The sequence below is a fragment of the Podarcis gaigeae genome (genome assembly GCF_964106915.1).
Source record: "Podarcis gaigeae genome assembly, chromosome: 5".
In the NCBI taxonomy this organism is placed as follows: Eukaryota; Metazoa; Chordata; class Lepidosauria; order Squamata; family Lacertidae; genus Podarcis; species Podarcis gaigeae.
The window spans coordinates 66,934,088-66,960,039 of NC_139681.1; the positions used below are offsets into that span (position 1 = coordinate 66,934,088).

Sequence of the window (25,952 nt, forward strand, 5' to 3'; positions counted from 1 at the left end):
TGCAAGGGCATTTCTGATGGATTCAGATATGCGGTTAGCTTTGGGCAAACTCTGCTGAAAATGAAACTTTCCACAAGCTTTTCTTATTATCACAAAAGAAGACTGTCAGGCAAGTAGCTAACCAGAAGGCTCTGTGTGTGGCAGAGAGAGAGAGAGAGAGAGAGAGAGAGAAGGTATGTGAATGTATCACAGAAAATGAAAACACATGGGCAACCCATAGGTATTCTCTCAAAAGAAAATAGATTTTGTAATGTTTTTTTTGTAAAGGTGGGGAAAGACTGACAGAGAATTGCAAGGAAGCTGATGAACAAAAACCAACACAGATATTTTGAATCATTAACAACCAGGATAAGTGTTCTTTAAAGGAATAATAGCAAGCATGTATCATTGGTTTCACTATGAATATTGTATAGTTCATAGTACTTTAGCTCATGGGTCAGCAAGCAGGCCAGATCAGGCCCAATAACCTTCTAGATCCGGCCCACGGATGGTCCGGGGATCCAGGCAGCGTGCAATGGTTTTTGTGACTCAGCCCGGCTTGGGGGTCAAAAGTGAGGTGGGCGGCTGCTTGAGACAAGCCCCTTCTCCGTCCGTCAAGCGCGCACAGCAATCTTTTCTTCCAGGGTGGGGAAGAGGGAAAAGGAGCCACAGATCGGATTTCTACCATGGACCTTAGGAAAGGCAGTTGTGGCATCAGGGGCTCGGAGGCACCTCGGGAGAGATGCCCGCTGGTGTCTGTGGTGGCGGTGCTCCCCACCAAAGGAAGTGGGGAGCGCCTGGACAGCTGCACTCCAAAACAGTTCTGCGCTCTGGTGGGGAGGCCACTTGTTAGCTACACAGTACAAGCCATGGAAAGGTAAATAGCCGCAGCCGCCTCGTCTTCCCTCATTTTTGCATGAGCGGCACAGGCCTGACTTAGCATGGCCAATGGCTTTTCCCTTCACCCACACATGAGCACATGCTCTCCAGGGCTGACAGGAATGGCACACTTACCTCAGCACCCCCCACCCCGCCTTACAAGAGAAATAATAACTGTCAATGTGTAAAACACAAAGGAAGCAGCGTGGGTGTATGAGGAAACACACCCCTCCCTCCCAAAAAAATCACATTTGGGCAACGCTGGGGTTGGTCCCAATAAGGTTTTTTGACAAAAATGTGAGTCATAATCATGGCAACATATAGTCCGGCCTCCCACAAGGTCTGAGGGACAGTGGACTGGCCCCCTGCTGAAAAAGTTTGCTGACCCCTGCTTTAGATTGTTTGATCAGAATATATATATGCCATCTGATTTCAGCACAAATGAAATAAAAAAATAGAACTGTGGGTGCGCAGGATTTTTATTTGTAATTCAGTAACATATTTGTTGCTCCAAATATTCTGTTGCAAACCTTCATTTTTATTTAAGTGCTAATGACATCCTGTGCATATGCAAAGGTGCAGAAGCCACATGTAACTCATTAAAGAAACAGGAATATGTATTAAAATATATCTGAGAAAGCAATGCAGATCTAATGAGAAATCACTCTGAAAGCCACATCATGATAATATTGTCAAGCATTAGTTGCTTCTATTTGTGCAGAACAATGCTTATATGGCTGCACCTCATTACTGAATTTCTATTGCTTTAGGCTCCTCTCTTTGAAGCTTATTGTTTGCTCTATTTGTCAGTATAAATGTAAGTAAATAACACCCATTTCTAAAGGAAGAGGTTTGAGCAAGTGTCCTTGATGAATACAGGCAGATTCCAGAATCACACATGAATGTATATCACTTGCTTTCTCTATATTTTATTAACATGCTCTTGATATTGAACAGCTGAATGTGTGAACTGACTCTATTGAAATGCACTGTGGTGAAGAAGGGATATCAGTGGGTTGTATCTGTGATGGCTCATTCATATGGACAAATCACCACTGGATGTTCAAGCAGTGGACATGCATGTGTGAACCGCCCTTGAACCCATCTAAATTCAATTTGCTGAGTTTCCTTGTGTTGACAAGTAGACTACAAGGAAAATCCAAAACAATTATTGGCTATTTCCCACCCCTGATATTCTATTGTCCATTATCCAAGTTTGGGTAGAGCAAGAATCCCATGAAAGTAGAATCATTAACATTATCAGCATAGATACCATTGTCTGTTTCATCCCCATATACTTGGAGCCAGACTTCATCCCCATATTCCAGACGGAGCAAGACAGAACCAGATGCTTGGTCAACGTCGTCCTTCTGGTACTTGTCATAAGTGATGATGACCGCCGTGTCCTTCTTGAACAAGCTAACTTTTACATCTGCCACGTACACGGTGAGATGATATGCAAAATAGTAGACTCCGGGAAAGATGCACCGGAATTTCCCTGTCGTTACGTCATAGTGATTTTGCTCATTGTAGAATATCTTCGTAAACCTGATCGGAAGATTGGCATAAGGGACTCTGGCTGTTAGACCAACACTGAAGGCAGATTGATACCTGGAGGCAGTTTCACCCTTTTCCCCTTTCAGTCCTGGGCTTCCTGGTGCCCCTTGAGGGCCTGCAACACCAGCTGATCCTAAAATTCCACTGTCCCCTTTGAGGCCTGGTACACCTACCAAGAAAATGGATTTTTTGTTAGAGTGGAGCATCCCTAGGAGATCTCACCCAAACATCCTCAGCTGAAAAGATTAATTCAGCCTCACTTTCCTTCACAAGAACAAAATTCTGAGTCAACTTATTTGTGTGGGCAGCTCATGTCTACGAAAGTAATTCCCAGATTTATTAGGTCTGCTTTCGCTCTAGTAAACTCCAGAGCTGCTCAGGAATCGGAAGACTGCAGTTTCAGTGTCCTAAGAGTACTTTTGATTCTTTGGGAAATGCCCTGGAAACATGTGGAAGGACATTAGGGTATAAATATTGATGTAAGTAAACTCAGGGCTTTTTTTCCAGCTGGAAAACACCGGAACTCAGTTCTGGCACCTCTCAGGTGGGTGGCTATTCTAAGAGAATGAGGGAGGCGCTCAGGGTGAGTTCCAGCATCTTTTTCTAGAAAAATAGCACAGAGTAAAACTGTTCCTACCATTCTTCCTTATGCTGTGGCATAAGTACCATATTTTTCTGTGTATAACACGCCCCATGTATAAGACACCCCCTATTTTGGGGAACTCAAAATTAAGAAAATGGGGGAATTGCCCAGAGTTGTTGAGATTTAGGGGGGTTAATGAAAATCACTCACCTGCCTAACAATGCTGCCAATTGCACGCGTCACAGTAGCCAAAAATCCTCTGCCCGCTCGCCGCCAGGAGCTGCCAATCACTCACCCAGTTGCCGCAGCAACAGCCAATCAACAGCACAATCGCTGCTGACAATCAGCTGCTCGCAGCAGCAACCAATCCCCTCTGCACAATCCATGTATAATACGACCCCCACTTTTTGAGATTTTCTCAGAAACAAACTTCGTCTTATACACAGAAAAGTACGGTATTTAAATCCATTAAAAATCCAGGTGGCAACTGGACAAAGTGTGGCCTCACAAGACCCTCAAACATTCTTTCAGTGTTCAAATGAATGTCCTAACCCTAATCATTATCAGCTAATAAACGTGGCCCATGGTCAAAGGTGAGATGGAGCCTCATGTACCCACTTCTGTCTGCAAATGAGATCCGTGTCTCAGCTAGTCATAAACAAGTATTGAATAAAATTTATATACCACAATTGTTTTTTTAAAAACCCACCAACACCTCAAACCCTTTATTATCTTTTACAGTAATTTTCATTATATATAATAATAAAAATATAAAACAAAATTTTGCTCCTGTCTGCCCTTACTGGTGCTAACAGCAGCTGGTATGGGTTTGCAGTGGTACCTTGGGTTACGTACTTAATTCATTCCAGAGGTCTGTACTTAACCTGAAACTGTTCTTAAACTGAAGCACCACTTTAGCTAATGGGGCCTCCTGCTGCCACCGCACAATTTCTGTTCTCATCCTGAAGCAAAGTTCTTAACCTGAAGCACTATTTCTGGGTTAGCGGAGTCTGTAACCTGAAGTGTATGTAACCCGAGGTACCACTGTACAATGGGGAAAAGGATTTGGGAGGAAAGTGTAAAGACTCTCTCCCAGGGCACCATGTCCGTCATTTTCAAAGTGCCCCCCTTAAGCTAATTATCAGAAAAGGGGGGAGGGAGATTCTAATCACAGATCCCCTAACTCACTGCTACTTTGGTCCTGAATATGTCCCTGGGTGCTTATTGGTTACAGATTCTTCTGCTGTCCTCTTTTTATGCTTTGGTAGTGCTGGTTGTTATTCTGTTCAGTAGTTTTATCTACTGTTATCTACAGCATTTATGTAAAAATGCACCTTTGGTGTCCTGAAGAGGATAGAAAGGCACAACATCATGTTTAAAAATAAATGACGGAATAAATAAAGGGAAGGAAACACAATTGTCACATTATGTCTGCAGTGACATGTTTTTTCTTTCTTCCTCTTGTACTTTCATGTGTCATCTGGCCTGCATGGTAATGTGTGAACCTTTGATCTCAGTCCTGCCAATTGATTAGATTTAAACCCATTAAAGCTCCCGGGGCCCTTGTGGGAATTGCTGGCTTGTATAGAACGGAGGGCTGAAAGCGCTCACCTTGATCTCCCTTCTCTCCCTTTTCCCCGTCCTTCCCATCCCTTCCATCTCTCCCTGGAGTTCCGTGGTGGCCTGGGTAGCCTGGTGCTCCTGACATCCAATTGGCACAGACTCCCCTGGGTGGCTGTTGAGGGTCTTCTTCAGCAACCACTTCAAGGTAACAGCAAAGTTTCAGCAAAAGCACCAGCGAGAAAAAGAGGAAGCTTGATCCTTGCTTCATGTTGCACCTGGAAATAATGAGGAACTGCCTAAGGAAAAGGAGTAGTAATAAGGAACAGTAGGAAACTCACAGCTAATGGGGATCACAATCCTAGGCACTCCAGTGGCTCCTCTGTTTACCACTCCATCACTGGGTGTAAGGACCTGGGGTGGGGTGAGCTTACACTGGGGAAAAGTGGGCAACTGCAAATCGCTGAGGAAGAGGAAAATCTAGGACCAAAAGACTTATGTGAGTAGCTGCCTGACCTTTCAATCCACAGGGAAAACACTGGAGTCAGACAAGCGACAAACTAAAGACAAAACCAGCTTGGCTCACACAGGGCAATCACAATGACTGAGTCTCAGAGATAGCATGAGATTTATGTGTCCACCCACCAAATGTAAGTTATATAATTTAGGGTACAATCCTGCACTTGGTCCAGTATATCTGAAGGAGCGTCTCCACCCCCATCATTCTATCCGGACACTGAGGTCCAGCACCGACGGCCTTCTGGCGGTTCCCTCACTGTGAGAAGCCAAGTTACAGGGAACCAGGCAGAGGGCCTTCTCGGTAGTGGTGCCCACCCTGTGGAACACCCTCCCACCAGATGTCAAAGAGAACAACAACTCCCAGACTTTTAGAAGACATCTGAAGGCAGCCCTGTTTAGGGAAGCTTTTAATGTTTGATGCATTACTGTATTTTAATATTTTGTTGGAAGCCGCCCAGAGTGGCTAGGGAGGCCCAGCCAGATGGGCAGGGTATAAATAATAAATTTTATTTTTGTTATTATTGTTATTAATATTATTTATTATCTGCCACCGGATTTGGCAGAAGTCCATATCAGCTGACAAAATGCCAGGTTCATCACCACTAAGACAGATATGCCCGTGGAATACTAAATATAAACTGGTGGAACATAACACTGGAGTGCCAGAGTACAAGATAAGTCAGATGGGGAGAATGAGGGGCATCTAGGCCTGCTGGACCTGGGATGCTACCAAGCAGAGCAGGGGTGGGAAATCTGGCAGACCTTTTTATTATCTCCCCCACACCCTTGAGCCAACTTTGACAGGTGAGTTGTCTCACTCAGCTGCTGAAGTTGGTCTGCAGGGGTAAGGAAAAGTAATGCTCAAGCCGACCTTGAAAACACACACATCCTGTCACATACTTAACCTTATGCATAGGGAGTTCAGTCCTGCTTTCTGCAGGGTTTTACAGCATTGGTAGGCCCAAACCAAGCAGGATTGAACTCCCTGCACATTAGCAGGAACTGGCGGGCATGGTCAAATACATCAGTCAGGTGGGAAGGAGGTTGATTCACAGGGTGCAGGCAAACCAGCCAGTTTTCAGCAACCAGCCAGTTTTCAAGGAGGGATGAACTCATGAGCTGCTGCATGTGTGTTTTCAATCCTGTTTTCTGCAGTTTTCAGACTTGCCATCCAGTCCCGCTTGGGAACTTGCTGCCATGCTGGAACAAAGCAGAGTCGGACCCCTTCGGCCTCAGCTAGACAGAAGTGGGTTATTCCCACCCAGTTCCTTCTCCTATATACAGGCTCTCTTTTTGATCAGGGAGCTCCATCCTTGCAAGTCGCCTGCTTTTTGTGCCTGTCCTGCCTCCCATGCCTTTATTCCTGAGCCTCTTGTTCCCTGTGAGGAAGCCCCTCTCAACCACAATGGAGTGACCACTCTGGAGAAGCCAAACTCCCTGCTTCCTCTGCTGCAGAGCTGCTGCTTCTGTCTCTGCTGTCGCCATCTCTCTTCCTAATCCTCCCTGCTGTCAGGGACCCTGCTCCTGCCTCAGAGAGCTTTGGCAGCATTTGCCTTCTGCTCCTCCACAAAATGCAGAAGAAAGTCACATGAAATGAAGATCACCGAACCAGAAGATCAAGCACCGGTTCTGTAACTGCAATCAGCAGAAGACTCAAGGCACAGTCTGAAGCTGTAGCATTAAGGGAGATCTTCCACAAACAGAAGCATCTAAGGCTAGGCAGAGGGAGGCAGCTGGTTTGGGGTATCATGAAAGGGCAGCAAGATGTTAGTTGTTTTCCCATTTTTATTGGCAGGGTGGGGGAGAGACGCTTGTGCGATTTTCTGCTGTCAGTTCCAAAAAAACCCACTAACTGGTCACTTGCATATTATCTACCTTGACTTGGGGTGCAAGGTGTATTTGCTGTTCTGCCCCAGAGAGCAAAATGCCCTCAGGAGACCCTAGGAACTCTATTCTAATTCAATTTCTGCCCCGTGCATGTTTTCTCAGAAGTTCCACTTTGGTAAATGGCACTTACTTCCAGGTAAGTGTGTACAGAGTTGCATCTTGACTGATATATGCTTCTGTACTGTTTTTGCTGACAGGGGCCAAAGTGACTGGATGACTGGATTTGAAGAACGTATGTTTTATAACCTAAAGAGGCATTCTGTGAACCACACTATGACAAGCCAATAGTTCTGGACGAGGTTGAAACAATGAAATGACCTCTAGATTCCAGAAACATTATCTTCAAAGTATGTGTGGCAGAGAAAACTTGGCAGATAGTGGGGTACATATCTGGGCATGTCATGCTTGTACCACTTCAGTGTCCTTATCGCTACATAACTCAGGAAAAGACATTTAGGTTCCAGAACTCAGAACAGACATATCTTGATTGTAGTTGCTATATTTCCTAACTACCACCCTGTATGATTTTGACACTGCTTTTAATGTATGCCTCTATTGCAAAATGCAATGCAATTCAATAACATTTTGCATCTCAAACTGCTTGACATTTAGCTGAGCTGCTGTGGAGGAAGTTCTTGCACTCAGCCATGTGATAAACATGGAAGGACACACCACCCACCTTCTTTGACTACTATTCCAATACCTCTTTGTAAAAAACAAACAAACAAACAAACAAACAAAACTACACTAAAATGGGATTTTGGTACCCATAAAATTAAATGCATTTGTAGAATGCTCCTGGTCATATACAGCAGTCCCAAAACCAGCTCCTATACAACCAAATAATTCCGATCAAGGAAACTTGTAAATGCCCACTTTTCCTGATAGGAAGGCAAAATGCAAAACAGTATCAAAATATTGAAGAGGAACTGAAGACCTACTTATATGTAAAAATGCATAGGATTGGGTTGATGGCTGCATTTCTATGCTCACTTATCAGGGAGTAAACTCAATGAATTATATTATTATCTAACTAAATATGCATAGGCTTGGGCTGTATAGAAAATTTGCAGAGTGAGTGCAACATAACTGTGGGTTTGAAGTCTACTTTAAAGTACTACATTAGTTGCATTAGTGCTGCTGTATAATAGTGTGGATTATATACTGTAGTATTTATCTTGATCTTCCAGGACAAAAACAAGCCTGATCTTTGAAAATTAATATTCCTACATTTCTGGACTTTTGAATTATCATTGGCACTAGCCTAAGATAATGTATTCTGTTCCGAAACAATATTATGGAGCTGTGGAATGATGAGGCTGCAATCTTAAAGCCACTTAGTACTATATCTTTGTGCAAAAGAAAGATCTATTATCTCTGAATATTCTTTTAAAAATTGCCATCTTCATTTAGATTACTCAGTGTGACACAATCATTGTGCTGGACTGTCTGCAGAACTAGAATGTATTAGTACGTATAGTGAAATCTAAAGTGCTCAGGTAAGTGATCTATGCATTGTACACTCCTTAGAATGGCTAAAAACTCTCATCAGGCATTCTCACCTGAGGCACTCCAAATTTGTTAATTAGTTAGCATAACATATGTCACCTGTTTGGCTCAATATTGTAGTCTAGCAAGAAAGGCAGGTAACTCTAATTAAGCATCGTGCTTATATAATATACGGTATCTCTTTCTCCTTTTCCTTCTCTAGATAATACCCTTTAATGTAAGTCCCACTGAACTCAATCAGACTTGAATAAACTTGCATAGGGATTGCACTGTTAACTACACTGGCAGACAATCATGAAGAATCTAAGTTAGTAACCAATAGAAGGTAGAAAGATTTCAAATTTCTTGCTACAATAATTTTCTTATCAAGAGTTTTTCTCATTTCTGCACTAACTTTGAATCCATTCGTGACTGCTAATTCAAGCACTCCTGGGGCATGGAACAATGCTGTTAACTGCGAGCGAGCAATTCTGTAGATAACTTTCCTAAATAACTGGTTCCCAAATAAAAATACAAGTGTGCAGTTTCTGTACAAAATGAATTATCTATTTGAATGGTGTAGTATAATGCTCTAACAAAAAAATGGCTCTTACCAGTTGTTCTTTGTATGATGTCCTAAGTTGCTTGCAGTCACTTCAGAAATGCAGTGGAAAGAATGGCTGGGTCTCTCAATCACTTATCACAAAGAGACATGTGGAGCTGTCAGTTATGATGCTGTCCTTTCTATTTGCTACCAAGCATGCTAATTTAATTCTATGCATTTTCTATCATTTTCCTGTTTCATTTTTAATTTGGGATAATTTTAATTGTGTTCTATTTTTAGAAAGACATATTTTAAAAGGAACCAGATGGCTTGCTCGAGAATTGTCAAACCAATGATAATTAGATTATGTGTTACCAGAGGAATATGCAGCACACACACAGAGAGAGAGAGGGGGGGGGGGAGAGAGAGAGTAGTCTTTTACTCAATTTCCTTGGGGATAGTCCCATTGAATTCAAAGAGAGTTTCTTCTGACTCTGAGCAGTCATGTTTTGCTATTAAATAAGTGGTTTAGCAGTGCAATCCTATATAAGTCTACTCAGAATTTGGTCCCACTGAGTTCAAAAGTGCTTACTTCCAGGGAAGTGGGTATAGGGTTAAAAGAAGCAGTCTTTTAATTTTATATTTCGTTTTGACTCTTTGTTTCTTTGAGTATGGAACTAGCTATCTAGCTATTTATCCAAATAAATAAATGAATACCTATTTAGGGGAAGGAAGAGTTCTGTGCTTTTCTAGTTAGACCCCCTTTTTAAAAGGAAATAAGTAACTTTATTAAGTATGTAATTTACTATCATTTATTAGTTATATGAATTAATTGCTCTGCAGGCACTTTGTGTCTGCTTGAGTCATGTAGCAGCCAGAAAGATTGTCAGATTGATTTGCACTGACAAGTGGACAGGTAGCCTTCTCCTGAAATATAATGTCTCCCAACCCCTTATAATATTTCAGGTGCTCACCCCTTGGGTACTTGTCAAATCGCCAGATACACATTTGGTATTTAATGTTTGATAGCACTGCTGTTGTTGTAAGGTTTTTGTACTGTGTTCTTTTGCAGGGAATTTGTAACCATACAAACATTTCACTTTTTGACATTTGCATATTTTATATGTACCCGCTTGCCCATTAGTACAGCTCCTGATGCAGCCAGTCCCCCCGAGTCCCAGTGACAAAGGGAAAATATGATGTGCATGGTACAATGAGTTATATTTGGCTGCACGATATGAAAGCACTTCAAACTGCCTGCTGACAAGCAAGAAATCTCTTGGTCAAATTAGAACAGTGGTGTCAGGTGTTAAGATCCTATTGTCAGGCTCCTGCTCTTTCTGCAGCAAGAAGGTTTGACTCTGGTGCATTCTTTAAATGCAGTCTTTGTTCATAGGGGTCTGAATTATTGGGGGAAAGTTGGGGAAGGGGCCTCATTTTAAAAACACAAGTGGCAGGCAGGCATCATCCACAAGAAATCTACAAGCCACACCAGCTGACACCAACCATTTTCCCCCAAAATTACACAGGTAACCAGGCAGACCTGTGACAAATGCAGAGGCAGGTACGTTTGACGTTCCCAGGGCAATGCAGATAAGAAAGTCCTACAGCAACACCACTGGTGGGAACCAGTCAAAATACAGCTAATAGTGTCACCCATTCATCCTCTCATTGCTCAAGAGGTCATTCTTTTGAGATGGTAAATACCTTCGTTCTTGAATCCACGTCCCAGACCTACTCTATTCATGCACAAAATATGCCCTTAAGACAGGATTTGTAAGTGAAAAGAACCATTGAGAGTGGTTTCCCCCCCAAGATATTTCCTTCTGCTAAAGCTATGGTTTTCCCAGTAGTGATGTATGGAAGTGAGAGCTGGACCATAAAGAAGGCTGATTGCCGAAGAATTGATGCTTTTGAATTATAGTGCTGGAGGAGACTCTTGAGAGTCCCATGGACTGCAAGAAGATCAAACCTATCCATTCTTAAGGAAATCAGCTCTGAGTGCTCACTGGAAGGACAGATCCTGAAGCTGAGGCTCCAATACTTTGGCCACCTCATGAGAAGAGAAGACTCCCTGGAAAAGACCCTGATGTTGGGAAAGATGGAGGGCACAAGGAGACGGGGACGACAGAGGATGAGATGGTTGGACAGTGTTCTCGAAGCTACCAGCATGAGTTTGACCAAACTGCGGGAGGCAGTGGAAGACAGGAGTGCCTGGCGTGGTCTGGTCCATGGGGTCACGAAGTGTCAGACATGACTAAACAACAACATTTCCTTCTGCAGAGGAATATTTGGCATCATTAAGAGTCTCTAGATGGCTTCAGGATAGCTCTCTTGTACTATTCCAGACATGTGGTTTATATACTGTACGTGTGTTTACCTTGTGTCTTTATGAACATTCATGTTATTTATGACACCTTAGAATTCTTATAACAATAAGTGTCCATTGATTAGCAAGTTGCAGGTATTTGCATTTTGTCTTTCTACCAGGAAAAGTGGCCATTTACATGTTTTCTTGATCAGAATTATTTAGTTGCATAGGAGCTGGTTTTGGGACTATATGACCAGGAGAATTCTACAAATGCATTTAATTTTATGGGTACCAAAATCCCATTTCGGTGCAGGCTTGTTGTTTTTTTACAAAGAGGTATTAGAATAGTAGTCAAAGATTACATGGCTGAGTGCAATAACTTTCTCTGCAGCAGCTCAGCAAAATGTCAAGCAGTTTGAGATGCAAAATGTTATTGCATTCAGAATTATTTTTTTTATTAAGACCTGCTTAGCTGTTGAAATCTTGGCTATTTCTGATTATAAATATTATGTAGTCAGTATTATGAGGATCAGTCACTTGTCAGTTCCCTTTTAATTGTTATTTTTTAAAAAGGATCTTTGTCCAGATTTTCACTTTGGGGGATATGGCAACCCTATGTGAAAGGAACAGGAGGGGAACTAGATTCTCTCCCGCATTCCTGAACCTTTCAAGGTATGCTTATTAGGGATACTTTGGATTCTAATCTGTTGCAGTGATTGTATGAACCAGCAGGTGGCAGTTAGTGTACGCAAATGCAAGGGGGAATCTAGTCTATTTAATTTATAATTGTACGTTTCCATCTTTCTCTCTCTCTCACTCACTCTCACACACACACACACACACACACACACACACACACACACACACACAACTCCCAAATCTCTAACAGCTGTCTATACAGAGAAATGCAGTAGGCAAGGCTTCTCTGGTACTGGAAATCCTTCACCTGTTACATTTCTGTGTGTCAGTCAGGTGATCTGGTATAGGGGCAGCATCAGGAAAACAAACACACCAAGCCTAATTTATAAAATGTGTCATCTTATAATGGATAGCCATTTCAGAACATAAGAAGGGACGTGTTGGATCAGACCAAAGGTCCGAAGTAGCCCGTCTTATTTCCTGCATTGGCTAGCTGAGTCCTTCTGGGAAGCCCACCAGCAAGATAGGAAAGCAGCAGCCTTCATTGTTTGGTAGCAAGTATTCAGGGACAAAGCACCTCTGAACTTGAATGTCTTCAGTTCATTTGTCTAATTCCAAACTCCACAAGCATTTCTGGATGTTCAATGACATTGGTGACAGTAGAAATAATATCAAAATATACTGAAAATGCTGAAAAAACATTCTTCAGTGTTATTAAGTCCCAAGTGTTATTAAGGTCCAAGACTACAAAGAACTCATCTAAATCAGATTAATGGGCAACAAAATGACATATGAGGGTCAATGTGATTAATAGTGTAAAGGAATCAGGTGGCGCTGTGGGTTAAACCACAGAGCCTAGGACCTGCCAATCAGAAGGTCAGCAGTTAGAATCTCCAGGACGGGGTGAGCTCCCATTGCTCGGTCCCTGCTCCTGCCAACCTAGCAGTTCGAAAGCACGTCAAAGTGCAAGTAGATAAATAGGTACCACTCTGGTGGGAAGGTAAACGGCATTTCCATGCACTGCTCTGGCTTCGCCAGAAGTGGCTTAGTCATGGTGGCCATATGACCCGGAAACTGTACCTCCCTCAGCCAATAAAGTGAGATGAGCACCGCAACCCGAAAGTCGGCCACGACTGCACCTAATGGTCAGGGGTCACCCCCCCTTTACCTTTACCTTTATTCAGGGACAAAGCACCTCTGAACCTGAATGTCTTCAGTTCATTTGTCTAATTCCAAACTCCACAAGCATTTCTGGATGTTCTGGGAAAATGGCATCCAGAAATAATATCAAAATATACTGGAAATGTTGGAAAAGCATTATTCAGTGTTATTAAGCCCCAAGTGTTATTAAGGCCCAAGACTACAAAGAACTCATCTAACCAGATTAATGGGCAACAAAATGACAAATGAGGGTCAATGTGATTAATAGTGGAAAGGAATCAGTGCTGGTTCTGCAGTTCCATCATTTACAGGAATCTACCCCTTGATTCTGCTACCTGTGTGGGTGTAACCAGAACAGAAGCAGCTCCTACTAATTTACTTGGCTCTTACCAGTGGGGACTATCATCTCTCCCCCCACCTCCCCAGGAATGCCCCTGGATATGACACTACACTATGATGAAGCATTATTCCCAGGGGGCATTATGTCCTAGGAATCTGGCCAGCAGACTGCTAAGAGCAGCCAAGTTGCTACTCGAAGTGGCAGCAGGACTTTTCCTTTTTGTGAGAGAAAGAAAGACCTTCAGCCATCTCTTGTTTGAAGGTAAGACCCCTCCCCAATTATTACAATTTGCCCCCAACCAAAAGAACTTTGCAAGCGGCAATGGCCCTGCAAAAGTGGTGGTGGAGTCAAGATATTTGGCTCAGCTTTAATTAGTCCCCTGCATAATGGTGTACTTTTCATGTTTTGAATGTTTAGATTAAAAAAATAAAATAAAATAAAAATACTGCAATTGTTTGTATTTGGGAGTCTAATGTCTTTGCAAGTACAGGGTGCTTATAGTTCCACAACCAGTTCGTGTTATTTATCTTCCTAAGAGAAGGGAGATCACTCACTCACTCACTCACTCACTCACTCACTCACTCACTCGTGCTCATTCAGGTTGCCTTTGCATTGCTCAACCATAGGAACCAGTTCCAACCTGCATGGGCAAAAGCCAGATCTCTGCTTTTGCCCTTTTGTTTCTGCTGCACAGGCATAAATAGGATCCTTCATTGTTCTGCAGAAATGCAGTAACTGTTTTGTGTGCTGCGCACAAGGTTTTTGCCACTTGCCCAAGACAGTTGCTGCATCAAGGCAGCTACTCTTTCCCTCAAGAAATTGCCCTAGGGACCAGGCTAGATACCCCCTCTATACATGGTTTTGTTATGTAATTGGCTGGGGGGGGGGGGAGGAATGCCAAACAGCCTCTGATGTTGACTGAGGTGGGTGGGGAGGGGAACTTTAACATTTCCTCCCCCTTTCACAGCCCCAACAAAAACCCACCCCTCTGAGATGCTATTTACATTTCAGTGGAAACCTCCATGGATGGAATTTTGGGAAGATGCTGACATAAAAGCTCTATTTATGTGTTTGAAATCATGTTTGTGGGCGTGAAGTGTGTAGGGAGTGTGGTCGCCGCCCATCCTGTAAAAAACAGGATCACCTGTTGTGTCCCTGTTTTGGGACAAAAATGTCCCCTGTTCTGTTTGGACTTCAAAGGGGAGACCTTTTCTTTTGTATTTGAGCTCGGCCAGCCCAAAATGGCAATTGTGTCATTGTTGGTGTGGCTGATGAGGAGCTTGGCCCAGCATGAGTGACAATAGAGAGAAGAGAAAAGACCTCCTTTCCCTCCCTCATATCTCCTTCCTTCCTCCTCACTGGCCCTCCTCCTCAGCCACTACCCACCGGTCAAAAACGGTGCGGGTCTGCCACCACTTAGCCGCCTCCACCACCCCAGCCTGACCTCTCCACTTCCCTCCTCCTCCATGCTCAAGTCTTTCCCTATGCCTGCATGGGCAAGAGGCTAGAGCTGTGGTCAAGTTGCCCATGGGAGCTGGCCATCTGCCCCTGGCTCCTGACGTGAGTCAAGGGAAAGAGAGGGGCCAGGGTGGTGAAGGAGGCGGGAGGCTAAACACAGGGAACCCCCCTCCACAAAGGGGGGGGAATTTGGTGTCACGAGAGTGTGTGTGCCCCCCAATCCTCACCCCCAACCTGCCCTGTGTTTTGCCTGACCAAAGGTGGCAACCCTAGATAGGGGGAGTGACTGCAGGCATGGTACCCCATCCACCCCAGTCCTTGCCTGCTTTCCCTGTGCACTTTATGCCCATATGCATTTTTCCTGAATGGATGAGAAGGCAGCAGATGCACAACAGGCACCAGCTTCAGTGATTTAAAGGGGAATTAGACAAACCTATGGAGGACAGATCTTTCAGTGGCTGCTAGCAGTGATGTTTAGGCCAGTTAAAGCAGTTGTTGGGAAGCAATGAGGTGAGAGGACTGGAGGCATCTGGTTGGCTAATGGAGGTAGTCAGATTCTAGAGGGACTGTCTGCAGAGTTCCTCTTATGTTCTTAAAACTGAATATTTGATGGCTACATCAGAGAGAGAGAGAGAGGAGGAAATAGAGAGTAAGAAATGAAAGCAACGGAGGCATTTTCTGCCTTGGAATCCTAGCCCAGAGCGGCTGGGGAAACCCAGTCAGATGGTGTTATGTACTAAGCTTGGATCCTAGAACAATAAGCAAGTAGGATCCTAGAATGCAACAACTGATTGGCTTGCAGGAAAAGACCAATCAGGTTCCAGGAGGGAAGCAGAATCAGCCAATCAGATGGGACTCATTGTGTAAATAATGTATATAAAAGCCTAAGGTTGGGGGGGGGGGCAATTCAATCACTGTTTTACAAGCTGCAATAAAGAGCATGAAATCACTACAGGACTCCCGAGTATATTTCAGATGGGCAGGGTACAAATAATGGTTTATGGCAGGTATTATAGAAAAATAGATGTTCATTGCCTAGCATCTATTTAACATTTCCCCAAAAAGCTCAAAACAACTTTGCATTATCTTAGTAACCCTTACAACAGGCTGTAAGAAAGGCAAATATTGTCTCAACAATATAGAAGGAGTGGTGCTAATGCCATGAGATTGTGGTCTGAGGACTTCTCAGCACAGGCCCTAGCTATCTACTACTATACATCTGCTCTCCAAACAGTACATTATACATTTATAATATAGTCAATGAAAGTTGCAGCTCCACTAAGTGCAACATGGAGGGATGGAGTGTTCTTGGATAGGAAAGCTTCTTTTATGCCACTTGGTAGGAAACAGAAGCCAGCCTGTGTTTGCTCGCATGTTGGAAAGGTGCCATATATCTCTGGGTGGACTAAAAAAAGACTCGGCTGCTGAATTAATTTAGGTACATCAGCAGTCAGATCAGGTATCTTCAATATAAGTTTAGGGGGTAGTTGGGAAATTTGGAAGGGTTTGGGTAGCTGGGAAATAAAATATGAAAGCAAGTAGGTCATTTTTCTGTGTGCAAACACCAGCGATCTGTACTTGCGTGAATGGGATGAAGGAATTACCCCCCGACACACCAGACACAATTCAAGCTGGCTAGTGATTGTTAGCATTCAAACACTGGCAGAAGCTGAACTGCAACAGAATTCCTCTTGGAGGAGTACACTTTTTGTGGATGCAATCACACTGGGTTTAAGAAAACAAGAAAGTGAATGTTTATTAATAATGGAGAGTGCCTGGTGCTGCCTGATAATTTTTAGAAACAAACAAACAAACATGCTTCTTAAAAGGATAGTGTAAGTTGTGTGTTTGGTCATGTCATGACAATAATTTTGCTTGGACTAGTTGTGAATTCATACTGGGTTGCCATCTTGATTCTAAATGGCACCTGATGATATATCGAGAAGTGGCTGAGCGTGTACCAAAATAAAATGAGTGGTGCCATGTTCCAGTCTACCATCATGATGGCACCCAACATCCAAACATTGATGAAGGCCATTTCCCCCCTACCTAGGAACCCTCATGCCCAATCTGGGGTCACTATCTTGATAGGCAGCCAAACATATGCCCCCAAATGGGTAAAGTTCTTCCAAATTCATGTTTTGGTCCCCCATCTTAAATCAAAATGGCTCCTGGTATCCAAACATTGACAAAGGTCACTTCAGGATCCCTCATGCCAAATTTGATGACATTACATCAAGAGGTAGCCCAAAGGTCGAAGTAGACCCCCACACGTTAGCAGGAGGAAGGTGACATGTTGTTTGGACAAGGAACCATAGTCTAACAAAGTGGCCCGTTTAAGAAGCCAGCTTCATAATCCATGGATTGTAGTTGTCCTGCTTTGAAACTGAGCAGAATTTGTTATAAACCACAATACCTCGTCTGGGTGATACAATAGACTTGGAAGAATTGCAGGGCAGACACTGAGTAGGGAAACACAGAAAAGCAAAATCTATCTTGATACTAAAACTTATTAGCTTCCGTTGATCATATCACCTTCTACTCTGTTAAACACCATTGCCTACAGGTGTCCAGATTTGACAGGAAGAATTTCCATTTATTTTATCTCTGCCCACCCTAAGCAGCACTAAAAGAGAGGACTTCAGGTTCTTGATACAGAGTTTGGTTTGTTGCTACAGAAATTTCCCCTAGTTAATAGGTGCTTTCCCACAGCACCTTGCTGCTTGTCAAAATGGTAGGTGGATAAATGCAAGTTTGAGTGATTATAAGCTTGCATTAGATTTGTCTGGGTGTGCCATTAACTACATTTGGGAGGTCTTAATAAATTTATTGATATAACTTGGCTCAGTATTACAATAAAAACACGTCTTCTTATGTAAAACATTGTTGCAGCGGCACAGTATGATAGGAATTTTGAGGTCTTTAGATATATGTTAAATGTTCATAAGTGTACCAACCAAGCACGTACATAGATCAGCACAGGAAGACTGACCTGGAACCATTTTGATTCCCAAACTGTCCCAAACTGACCAAATGTTTTCTCTGCAAGGTCAAAGGAAAATGGAAAAGCCTCCCCATTGTCTTTTCTTTCACAAATCCTGTCTTAAGGGTATGTCTGTGTTTGAATAGGGTGTGAGCCTGTGACCTGGCCAAGGAACTAAGTATTTATCATTACAAAAGACTGCCCAGGCTCCCCATTCAATCCAGTCAAGTAACCTGCCAGACAGGAGATAAACGACAGGAGAAAAACAACATTCAAATTTGTGTTTTAGACCACCTTTTCTGTGATGTAGGTATGATGTATCTGGGGGATGGTCTTAGGTTACACCCCTTCTGTGATGTATGTATGATGTTTCTGGGGGTGGTCTTGATCTACAGGGTGGCAATTTCAAAAGTCCATATAAGGCCTGCACGCCATTGTTCTGGGTTCTTCCTCCTTTCCTGCGGTTAAGAGGAGCACCCTGTTGCAACAGATCAATAAAGATCAAGCTTACTAGCTGCTTTGCTTCTCAATATTCTCTGGTTGGCCTCTGTTATTTTCTCCTACCAGTAGGGATCCATGACCCTATTGGGTCATGTAAGGACTCTGTATGGGCTCTTGGATACCCCATAAGGCAAAGGGGCAATTTTTGTTTACAACAACAGTTAAGGGCTGAAGAAGATATTCTGAGATGGATCCATGACCAGTTAATGGTAGGGTGGGGGGGAGGGATGATGTGCAAAACAAAAGGCACAATTTTGAGCTCAAAATAAGATGTCATAGACTGCCACTGGCTCAATATTTTCATTATTGGGTTTAGGAAAGGATGCAGGAGTGTGATAGTGAAATCTGCTGATGAGACAATGTTAGGAGGCATTTTCAATAAAGGTAAGGACTGGAAAATTATGCAGGATAGATAGCCTTGTCTTAAGGACTGATATAACAATAATTAACTGGATGGAATTCAGGAGGACAATGCGAGACGACATTTATTGACCTGTGGCTGATTAATAAGTTCTTTTTGTATTTGCCAAATACCTGCTAGGAAATAAACGAATGATAAACTTATGAACCAGCACCGTGGGAGGCAACTGATAAGAAGGTGGAAGTGAGGAAGGAATTTTCAAAACAGCTTGACATATCTAATAAATATAGGTTGAAATTAATATTACTATACAATAAATTAGAATGGCCTCCCCTACACTATTGTTTATTAGGAATGAGAAGGGTGAATCCTTCTGAGCTTAGCTGAAAGTCAGGCATAAGAAGAAAAGGGGGGAAACACAAATCTGCATTATGATAGGACATTATTATTATTATTACTAGAATTTATAAACTGCCCTATACGCAGAGGTCTCAGAGCAATTCACAGAAAATATATATAATCAGAATAAAAACAACAACCCAATAACAAACAGACCCCAAGAAAAGAGCCGCATTTTAAAAGGTTATAGGATGTCAAACAGATCAACCAAAGGCCTGGTTAAAAAGGAACATTTTTGCCTGTTACCTAAAGGTGTGTAATGAAGGCACCAGGTGAACTTCCCTGGGGAGAGCGTTCCAGAGATGGGGAGCCACTGCAGAGAAGGCCCGTTCTCATGTTGCCATCCTCTGGACCTCTCCAGGAGGAGACACATGGAGAAGAGCCTCAGAAGATGATCTCAGGGTCCTGGTAGGTTCATATGGGAAGAGGCAGTCCTTGTGGTATTGCAGTCCTGAGCCGTTTAAGGCTTTGTAGGTCAAAACCAGCACTTTGAATTGGGCCTGGAAACTAATTGGTAGCCAGTTCCTTTTCAAAACTCCATGTCACACAACATTGGCAGCAGGACAGCAGCACACCCTCTCCCCTTCTTCAACATGTGAGCGCTCCACATGCAAGTAACACGTGAACAGAGCTGAAATAAGTAGTTAAATATGAGAGGAGGGAAGTAGAAATATAAGGGAGGGAGGAACATGTGAGCACAGGTCTCATTTCTGTAGGTCCAAACCATGTTGCATGGGATCTCCGAACCAGCTCTGTGTTAGAAGAGATCCTGAAATTTAACCTTCAGTATAAGTAGAACCCCATACAATTTCAAACAAAGCATCCCCATTGTTTCCTATATACAACAGACAAGGCAAAGCAAGTTTTTCCCCCTTGATGGCTTACCAACAATCCTCCAGGGCAGGTCTTCTTGTAGCACAATTGGACTGCAATCTGTAGCCTCTTACCAGAGAGTTAGCCCCACTAAACTTAACGGGAGTTCCTTTTGAGAAGACTTGTAGAGGACTGCACTGTCCTCACAAGCCCAGATGTAGCGATATCCATCTTCATATGCGAAAAACTGGGTTTCTGCCTTAAGAAACTGTGTCTTTATGGCTTTCAAACTTGAACTATAGTTTATACACCCCATGGCTTAATGTATCGTTAAAACTTGGTTCTTCAGTAGACTTTGAAATGTAAATAATTGTGTAAAGATTTGCCATATCTGCTTGCTGAGTGTCTTCAAATAGATACATGTTTTCCAGAGATAATGGATAATGGATATTAGGTGTACTTGGAATTGTAAAAGAGGTCCACACTGTTTCTTTTTCTTCAAGACCTGTAGGCATGTATATCTCAAAACAAAAATTGAGAAACCATTCATCCACTTGATTAATAATAACTGAAACAAACAAAAATGATTGATTCATTAACAATTCTTGAGTCTGAATATTTGTTTTCAGGATGACCAGTTTGTTTATGTACAAAGGGGAAATTTACAAAGAATATGACTCATCCAACTCCTTTAAGTCAGAAGAGCAGCTTTTATACTATTTTGATACATGTTAGCATCTACTTAATCAGAAGTTGTTTTTTTTTCAAATTGGGGGTTCATCTGGACATCCAGAAACTTTAAGATAAGAGTGATGAATGGATGGCAATAAGATGGATAGAAATAGGTCAGAAAGAATCTGCACCATAACTCCCACTTTCCTTTGGCTTGTAACACCACAGAACACACCAAGGCCACTTACTTGATAAATAAGATTGGTAAATTTCCTCCTCCTCCTCCTCCACCTTGAAAACAAAAAGAAACTGTTCCTTGCTTCTATAGTGCAACTCTCTTCCAGTTAATTTTGCATTAATGTTCCACATAATGACTGAACACAGGATACATGGCTTCAAGATAGCTCTCATATTGTACTCTTGCATGCCACCCCAATCTCTGAGCAGTGTGAGATTGCAGGGAGTTCAGGTGCTTATCAAGGGTTCGTGTTTCTTCTTGGGAATGACGCGTAGAAGAGAGTGTGGCATCTTTATGATATGTGGTTTATTTACACATATATACAACTTGATCCTATGGTGGAGGAAGAGTTCACAGCATTAACAGCCAGAAAGGATCTTGTTTCTCTCCTAGCGAGAGCATTCAGAAATCAAACATCATGCTCTCCTTCTCTGACTTCTAGGTGGCATTGCAGCCAACTCCCAATTCTCAACTCTGCCTTTTGTCCTTCTCACTGTTGAAGAGTTGGAGGAGGGACCCTTTCCTTTGTTCTCTTAATGGCCCATTACCTTTCCCTTGTTCTCTCTTAATGGCCGATCACTTTTCATTTGTTTTCTTAATGGCCCATCACCCAGGTGATTACGCGAACACAGGAAGCTTCCTGTCTTATATTTTAGCACTTGCTGGTTCCAGGGTTAGAATGCGTCTGGTAACCACAAACTCATAATAGTACTAATGCCCCATCAGTTATTTAATTTGCTGGTTGCTAGAGAGTGCTCAGCTTATTCAGAAAAGTTTTTAGGAGCTTCTGCCTCTAGTTTTCATTCTATCTCTTTAAGGAACTATGCTTAGAGCAGAGCTACAAAGAAGATCTCTTCTTTTACTGGAAAGTAATGGCTTATGGCCACAAATCCCCTTTTGGCTGAGCGGGGAGAACTGCTTATGGTAATTTCATCACTAAGTACGTCACTTTTGTAGCATCTGCATGCAGAGGTTCACTGAAGTTCAGCTATCTTACTTTGCTCCCCATTGCCTAGTTCACGCTGAACAAAAAGCTGTACTTATTTCTGGCAACGAACAAAGGAATCTAAAGGGTGCCACATTTGAAAATAAGAATGTGTTATCCTAATATCCTCTCTTGCAAGGAGAGTCACGGAAAGTTTCCCAAAATCCTAGAGTTGTCTTCAGCATTCTGCTAACCAATCCAGGGCCATGAACAGTCACTCAAGGGAACGGATTCCAAAGATGGCACCATTTTCCTACCACAAGTCTTCATCTGCATTTGGCATTTAAAAAATGAATGAGCTCCAGTTTCAGGAATAGACATTAAAGGTTCTATTTAAATAAACCATGGAGGAAACGTCCCTCCTCTGCCCCCTGAGATCAAACATTTTATAAGCGGCACCAATGGTCATATAGTGTACTGTTTTTATGGGCTTACAGGGACCGGCATGTCATTCCAGGTACTGGGATCCTGGAGGAGCTATCTGTACATTGGCTGGGAAATCATCCAAAATATCCACCTGAATGATCTTGGATGTCCTTTTATGCTGCTTAATTGTCCAACCACTGCAGTTTGCTCAGCTCTCAGATTAAGAGCCAGGAAAGAGATTAAACTGTTTATAGCCTGGTGACCAGTTGGGCTACTTTTAGATAACCTTTTGATGTTCTTATTGGCAAGCGAACCCACAGTTTTCTGAGTGTTTGTTCTGATTAAGATACATATATGACATAAACAGCTGGCTCCTGGAGGGCCGACACAGAGGTCGGTTACTATTCTACACAGGCTCTTTGGCCTCCTCAGAAATAAAGTTCATTAAACCACTAACTCGGCTCATAGTGAGTTTCTGTGTGATCAGCTGAAGACAAAATAACCACATACAATGCACTGCAGCAACCTTGTCTGAAAATTAGCAGAGCATGGACTACAAAGAGTAAATCATCTCTGTTCAAAAGCTGCCAAGGAAGGCAAGAAAGCACTCCTGGCCACTGAGGCCTCCTGAGGCTCTAGTGACAGTGCTGCTGGGTAAGCCCTAAGCTAAGACCTGCTCCTTCCAAGAAAATACAGTGGTACCTCTGGTTAAGAACTTAATTCATTCCAGAGGTCCGTTCTTAACCTGAAACTGTTCTTAACCTGAAGCACCACTTTAGCTAATGGGGCCTCCTGATGCTGCCGCACCGCCGGAGCATGATTTCTGTTCTCATCCTGAAGCAAAGTTCTTAACCTGAGGTAATATTTCTGGGTTAGCGGAGTTTGTAACCTGAAGCATCTGTAACCCGAGGTACTACTGTACAACCCTGTCCAGCGCAGGCTGTTTCCTAATGTCTCAGAATCGAGAACTTGGAACACATGCCACTTCTGTCTTACTGTTTTACCACATCCACATTTGAGTATCTTTTTAATTTATTTTAAATATTGTTTTCTGTGAAATGTGGGGAAGCTTCTGACATTTACAAAATAAAGAAAACACCCTACATTTCATGCTTAAAGGTAAAAACAAATCATAACTGGAAAAGCATCAGAGAAGTCTAGTCCTTTGGGACACCCAAAACCTGGTGTCTAAACATTTGTTTTGATCTGCTCCCTGAAAGTTAGGAGGGCATGGGGGGGGGGGGTTGGCCACTCGAAAATAAAAGGATTTTCGGGGCAGGGTAGGCCCATGGCACAAATTTGCATAAGAGCTCCATATGCTGATTTATAGGCGTATGAAATTAAGATGGCGTGTGGCTGAGATTTTGCCAACGCTGTGCTTTGCAGTGTCCAGCTGCCCTTTTAGCAAAGTAACAACTCTTCTTTATAGTATTAAACTAAGGAGCAGGAAGTCTGGGATCTGCCACAAAAGACCTGGAGCTCAGGCCTGCCAGACCACCATTTAACAAAGCTCCTGTGACAAGCTTCTTTGAACAGGGACTTGGAGGACAGAGGAGCCACTTCTGTAAAAGCGGAATGAATGGGAAGACTCATGGTTTAGGCACTCTAAATTAGGAATGCATACTCTTCCCAAGTGTCCCGATTTAACTGGGACATCCCAGATTGACAGAAGCCACCCCGGCTTCTGATCCCAATCCCAGATGACCAATTTTGGGGCTTGTTGTTTGGTTCCATGCTGTGGTGCAAGCAGAGCCTTGCAGAGCCAGGCAGAGGCCTAGGCCAGGTAGATAATGTGCTCCCCCCTTTTACCCTGGGGATAACTGAAGTCTTATAAATAAGTAAGTATATAAATAATTTCCACAAAAGTTATGCTGACAAATAATTTTATTTCAAGGCTTGAACCGTATCTGCATATAAAGACAAAATGGAAAATATAGATATACAATAGTGCTTTTTAAAAATACATAGTGAAAAGGATTATTTTAAGTATTTACATTTAAAAATGCTTTCCTGGCTTTCTTTTCTGCGAATTCTTGAATTATGCAGGAAAAATCAAGCAACTTCGCCTTATCGTGGTTTATGTTTATCATTGCTAAACCGTTTAGGCATTTCTGAGCCATTGTTGATCAAAAGAAAGACTTAATTCGTTTTAATATATTGAAACTTCTCTCATTGGAGGCCACTGTAACTGGTAATGATAAGAAAATGCGTAATGCAATTAGAAGATTTGGAAAAATGTTTTCCAAATTCACGGCCCCAAGGAATCTGCCGCCTGCGGACGCCGCCTTTGCACCTCCACGTTGGCCTCAGTGCATCCCCTGCAATTGTGAATATGCTGACTGAGGCCCCCTTTGGAATCGAAGGCCCGGGCCAAGTGGCCCATATGCCCCCCCCTCTGTCTGGGCCTGGGTGCAAGTCAGGTGGCTCACATCAGAGTGTGGGACCCAGAAACAGAGGAGGGGGGAACTACCTTGATGCCACATATCATCACTCCCCTTCCTCCATCCAATGTGGCACTTCTGGAAGCTGCCTTCTGGAAGTATGTCTGTGGCATTGGAGGAGGATGCAGAGGCTGGTCTGGTCCATGTAGAAGGTAGGAGAGGGGAGGGATGGGGCAGGCGGGTGAGGAAGGGGGCAGAAGCAGGGAGAGGGTGTACGAATGAGCAACGGGATTGGCTGGATGGTGGGGATGTGCTCTCAAAATGTTAGGGGTATGGGAAAATTCTGGGCTTATAATAATAATGATCCTCTAAGATTTAGAAAACAGCTAGATATGTTTACTCAGAAGTAAGCCTTACTGAGTTCAATATAACTTATTCCTGTGTGTATTACAGCTGCATTTATTTATTTTTTAATCTTAAGGCAGAGAAGCGTGTTTGTTTCCCTCTCTTCCTCAAGTAGCCCAGGGCAGATAACAAGTTTTATAAAGCGAATATATCAACATCACTACTGTTTTGAACTGTTCTTAATATTTTGTGTTTTTAGGGTTGCATCATACCCTGGGACTTTAGGGCAAAGGGCAGGTAATACATAATCATAATAAAAATAAAATGTGAATATATTAAAATGATAACACTAAAATCACCACCACACAAGAAAATAGTATCTGAGTTTAAATACTTTGTTAGAGGACCACATTTCCATGTCGTGAGATGTTTTTTGCAGTTAGAAGCTCAGATCTAATTTCCAAGATGCATCAACAATCTTGTGTCAAGAGACACATAAAAGCTGTCTTTTTTTTGAAAACATTTAATTAAAAAGTGTAAAAACATTTTAAAAAAGCAAAATAGCTTATGAAAACGGAAGCTTTTCCGAGATGCATTGTTTTCAGGAAATAGTGACTTGTTATTATTTATAGCTCCAGACGTGGTATACCAAGACGTGATTCCCACTTCTCACTGCCAGCAGTGATTTTGGGCTTCTTCCAACTTCCTCCTTGAAACAGAAATATGCTTCTTTTGGTGATCTCATTTGTTTTATATTCTCATATTTTTTCCTGCCCCCACAACTCTCCTTCCTTTGGCTAAGCAGCCTTTTAGAAGTGCCATCCAATGTGGAAGTCTTTGTTTTCCCCTTGAAGAGCGATACTTCACTGTTGGCTAAATCAAGAGTTTTACAATTCCAAAAGCAATGTCTTGGATGTGGAATATTATTAATACAGTTTAATGAGTGGGAGGGAGTATTATTGATACTGGGAGGCTGGGTGAGTATGAATTCATCAGGGAGGCA

General features: G+C 42.6%; 2 protein-coding genes across 3 annotated transcripts in view; one reads left to right on the plus strand and one right to left on the minus strand.

The window, feature by feature from the left end:
• Positions 1-1,319: 1,319 nt before the first annotated feature.
• On the minus strand, positions 1,320-9,918 carry LOC310846098 (adiponectin-like). Of its 2 annotated transcripts, none has more exons than XM_083742183.1 (3): positions 9,067-9,918; positions 4,610-4,836; positions 1,320-2,584 (listed from the first exon to the last, which is right to left on the minus strand). In XM_083742183.1, exons 2-3 carry the CDS (start codon positions 4,827-4,829, stop codon positions 2,055-2,057), a joined length of 750 nt encoding a protein of 249 aa, XP_083598309.1. In that variant the 5' UTR covers positions 4,830-4,836; positions 9,067-9,918; the 3' UTR covers positions 1,320-2,054. The 2 variants fall into 2 exon arrangements, with proteins under 2 accessions (XP_083598309.1, XP_083598310.1); XM_083742184.1 differs by having other exon boundaries at positions 4,610-4,857; positions 9,067-9,337.
• Positions 9,919-13,624: 3,706 nt separating this feature from the next.
• Positions 13,625-25,952, plus strand: part of ST6GAL1 (ST6 beta-galactoside alpha-2,6-sialyltransferase 1) — a 123,884-nt gene continuing 111,556 nt past the window's right edge. Inside the window, exon 1 of the mRNA XM_083742133.1 lies at positions 13,625-13,708. The gene's annotated coding sequence lies outside the window, so the exon portion shown is untranslated. The remainder of the gene's footprint in view (positions 13,709-25,952) is intronic.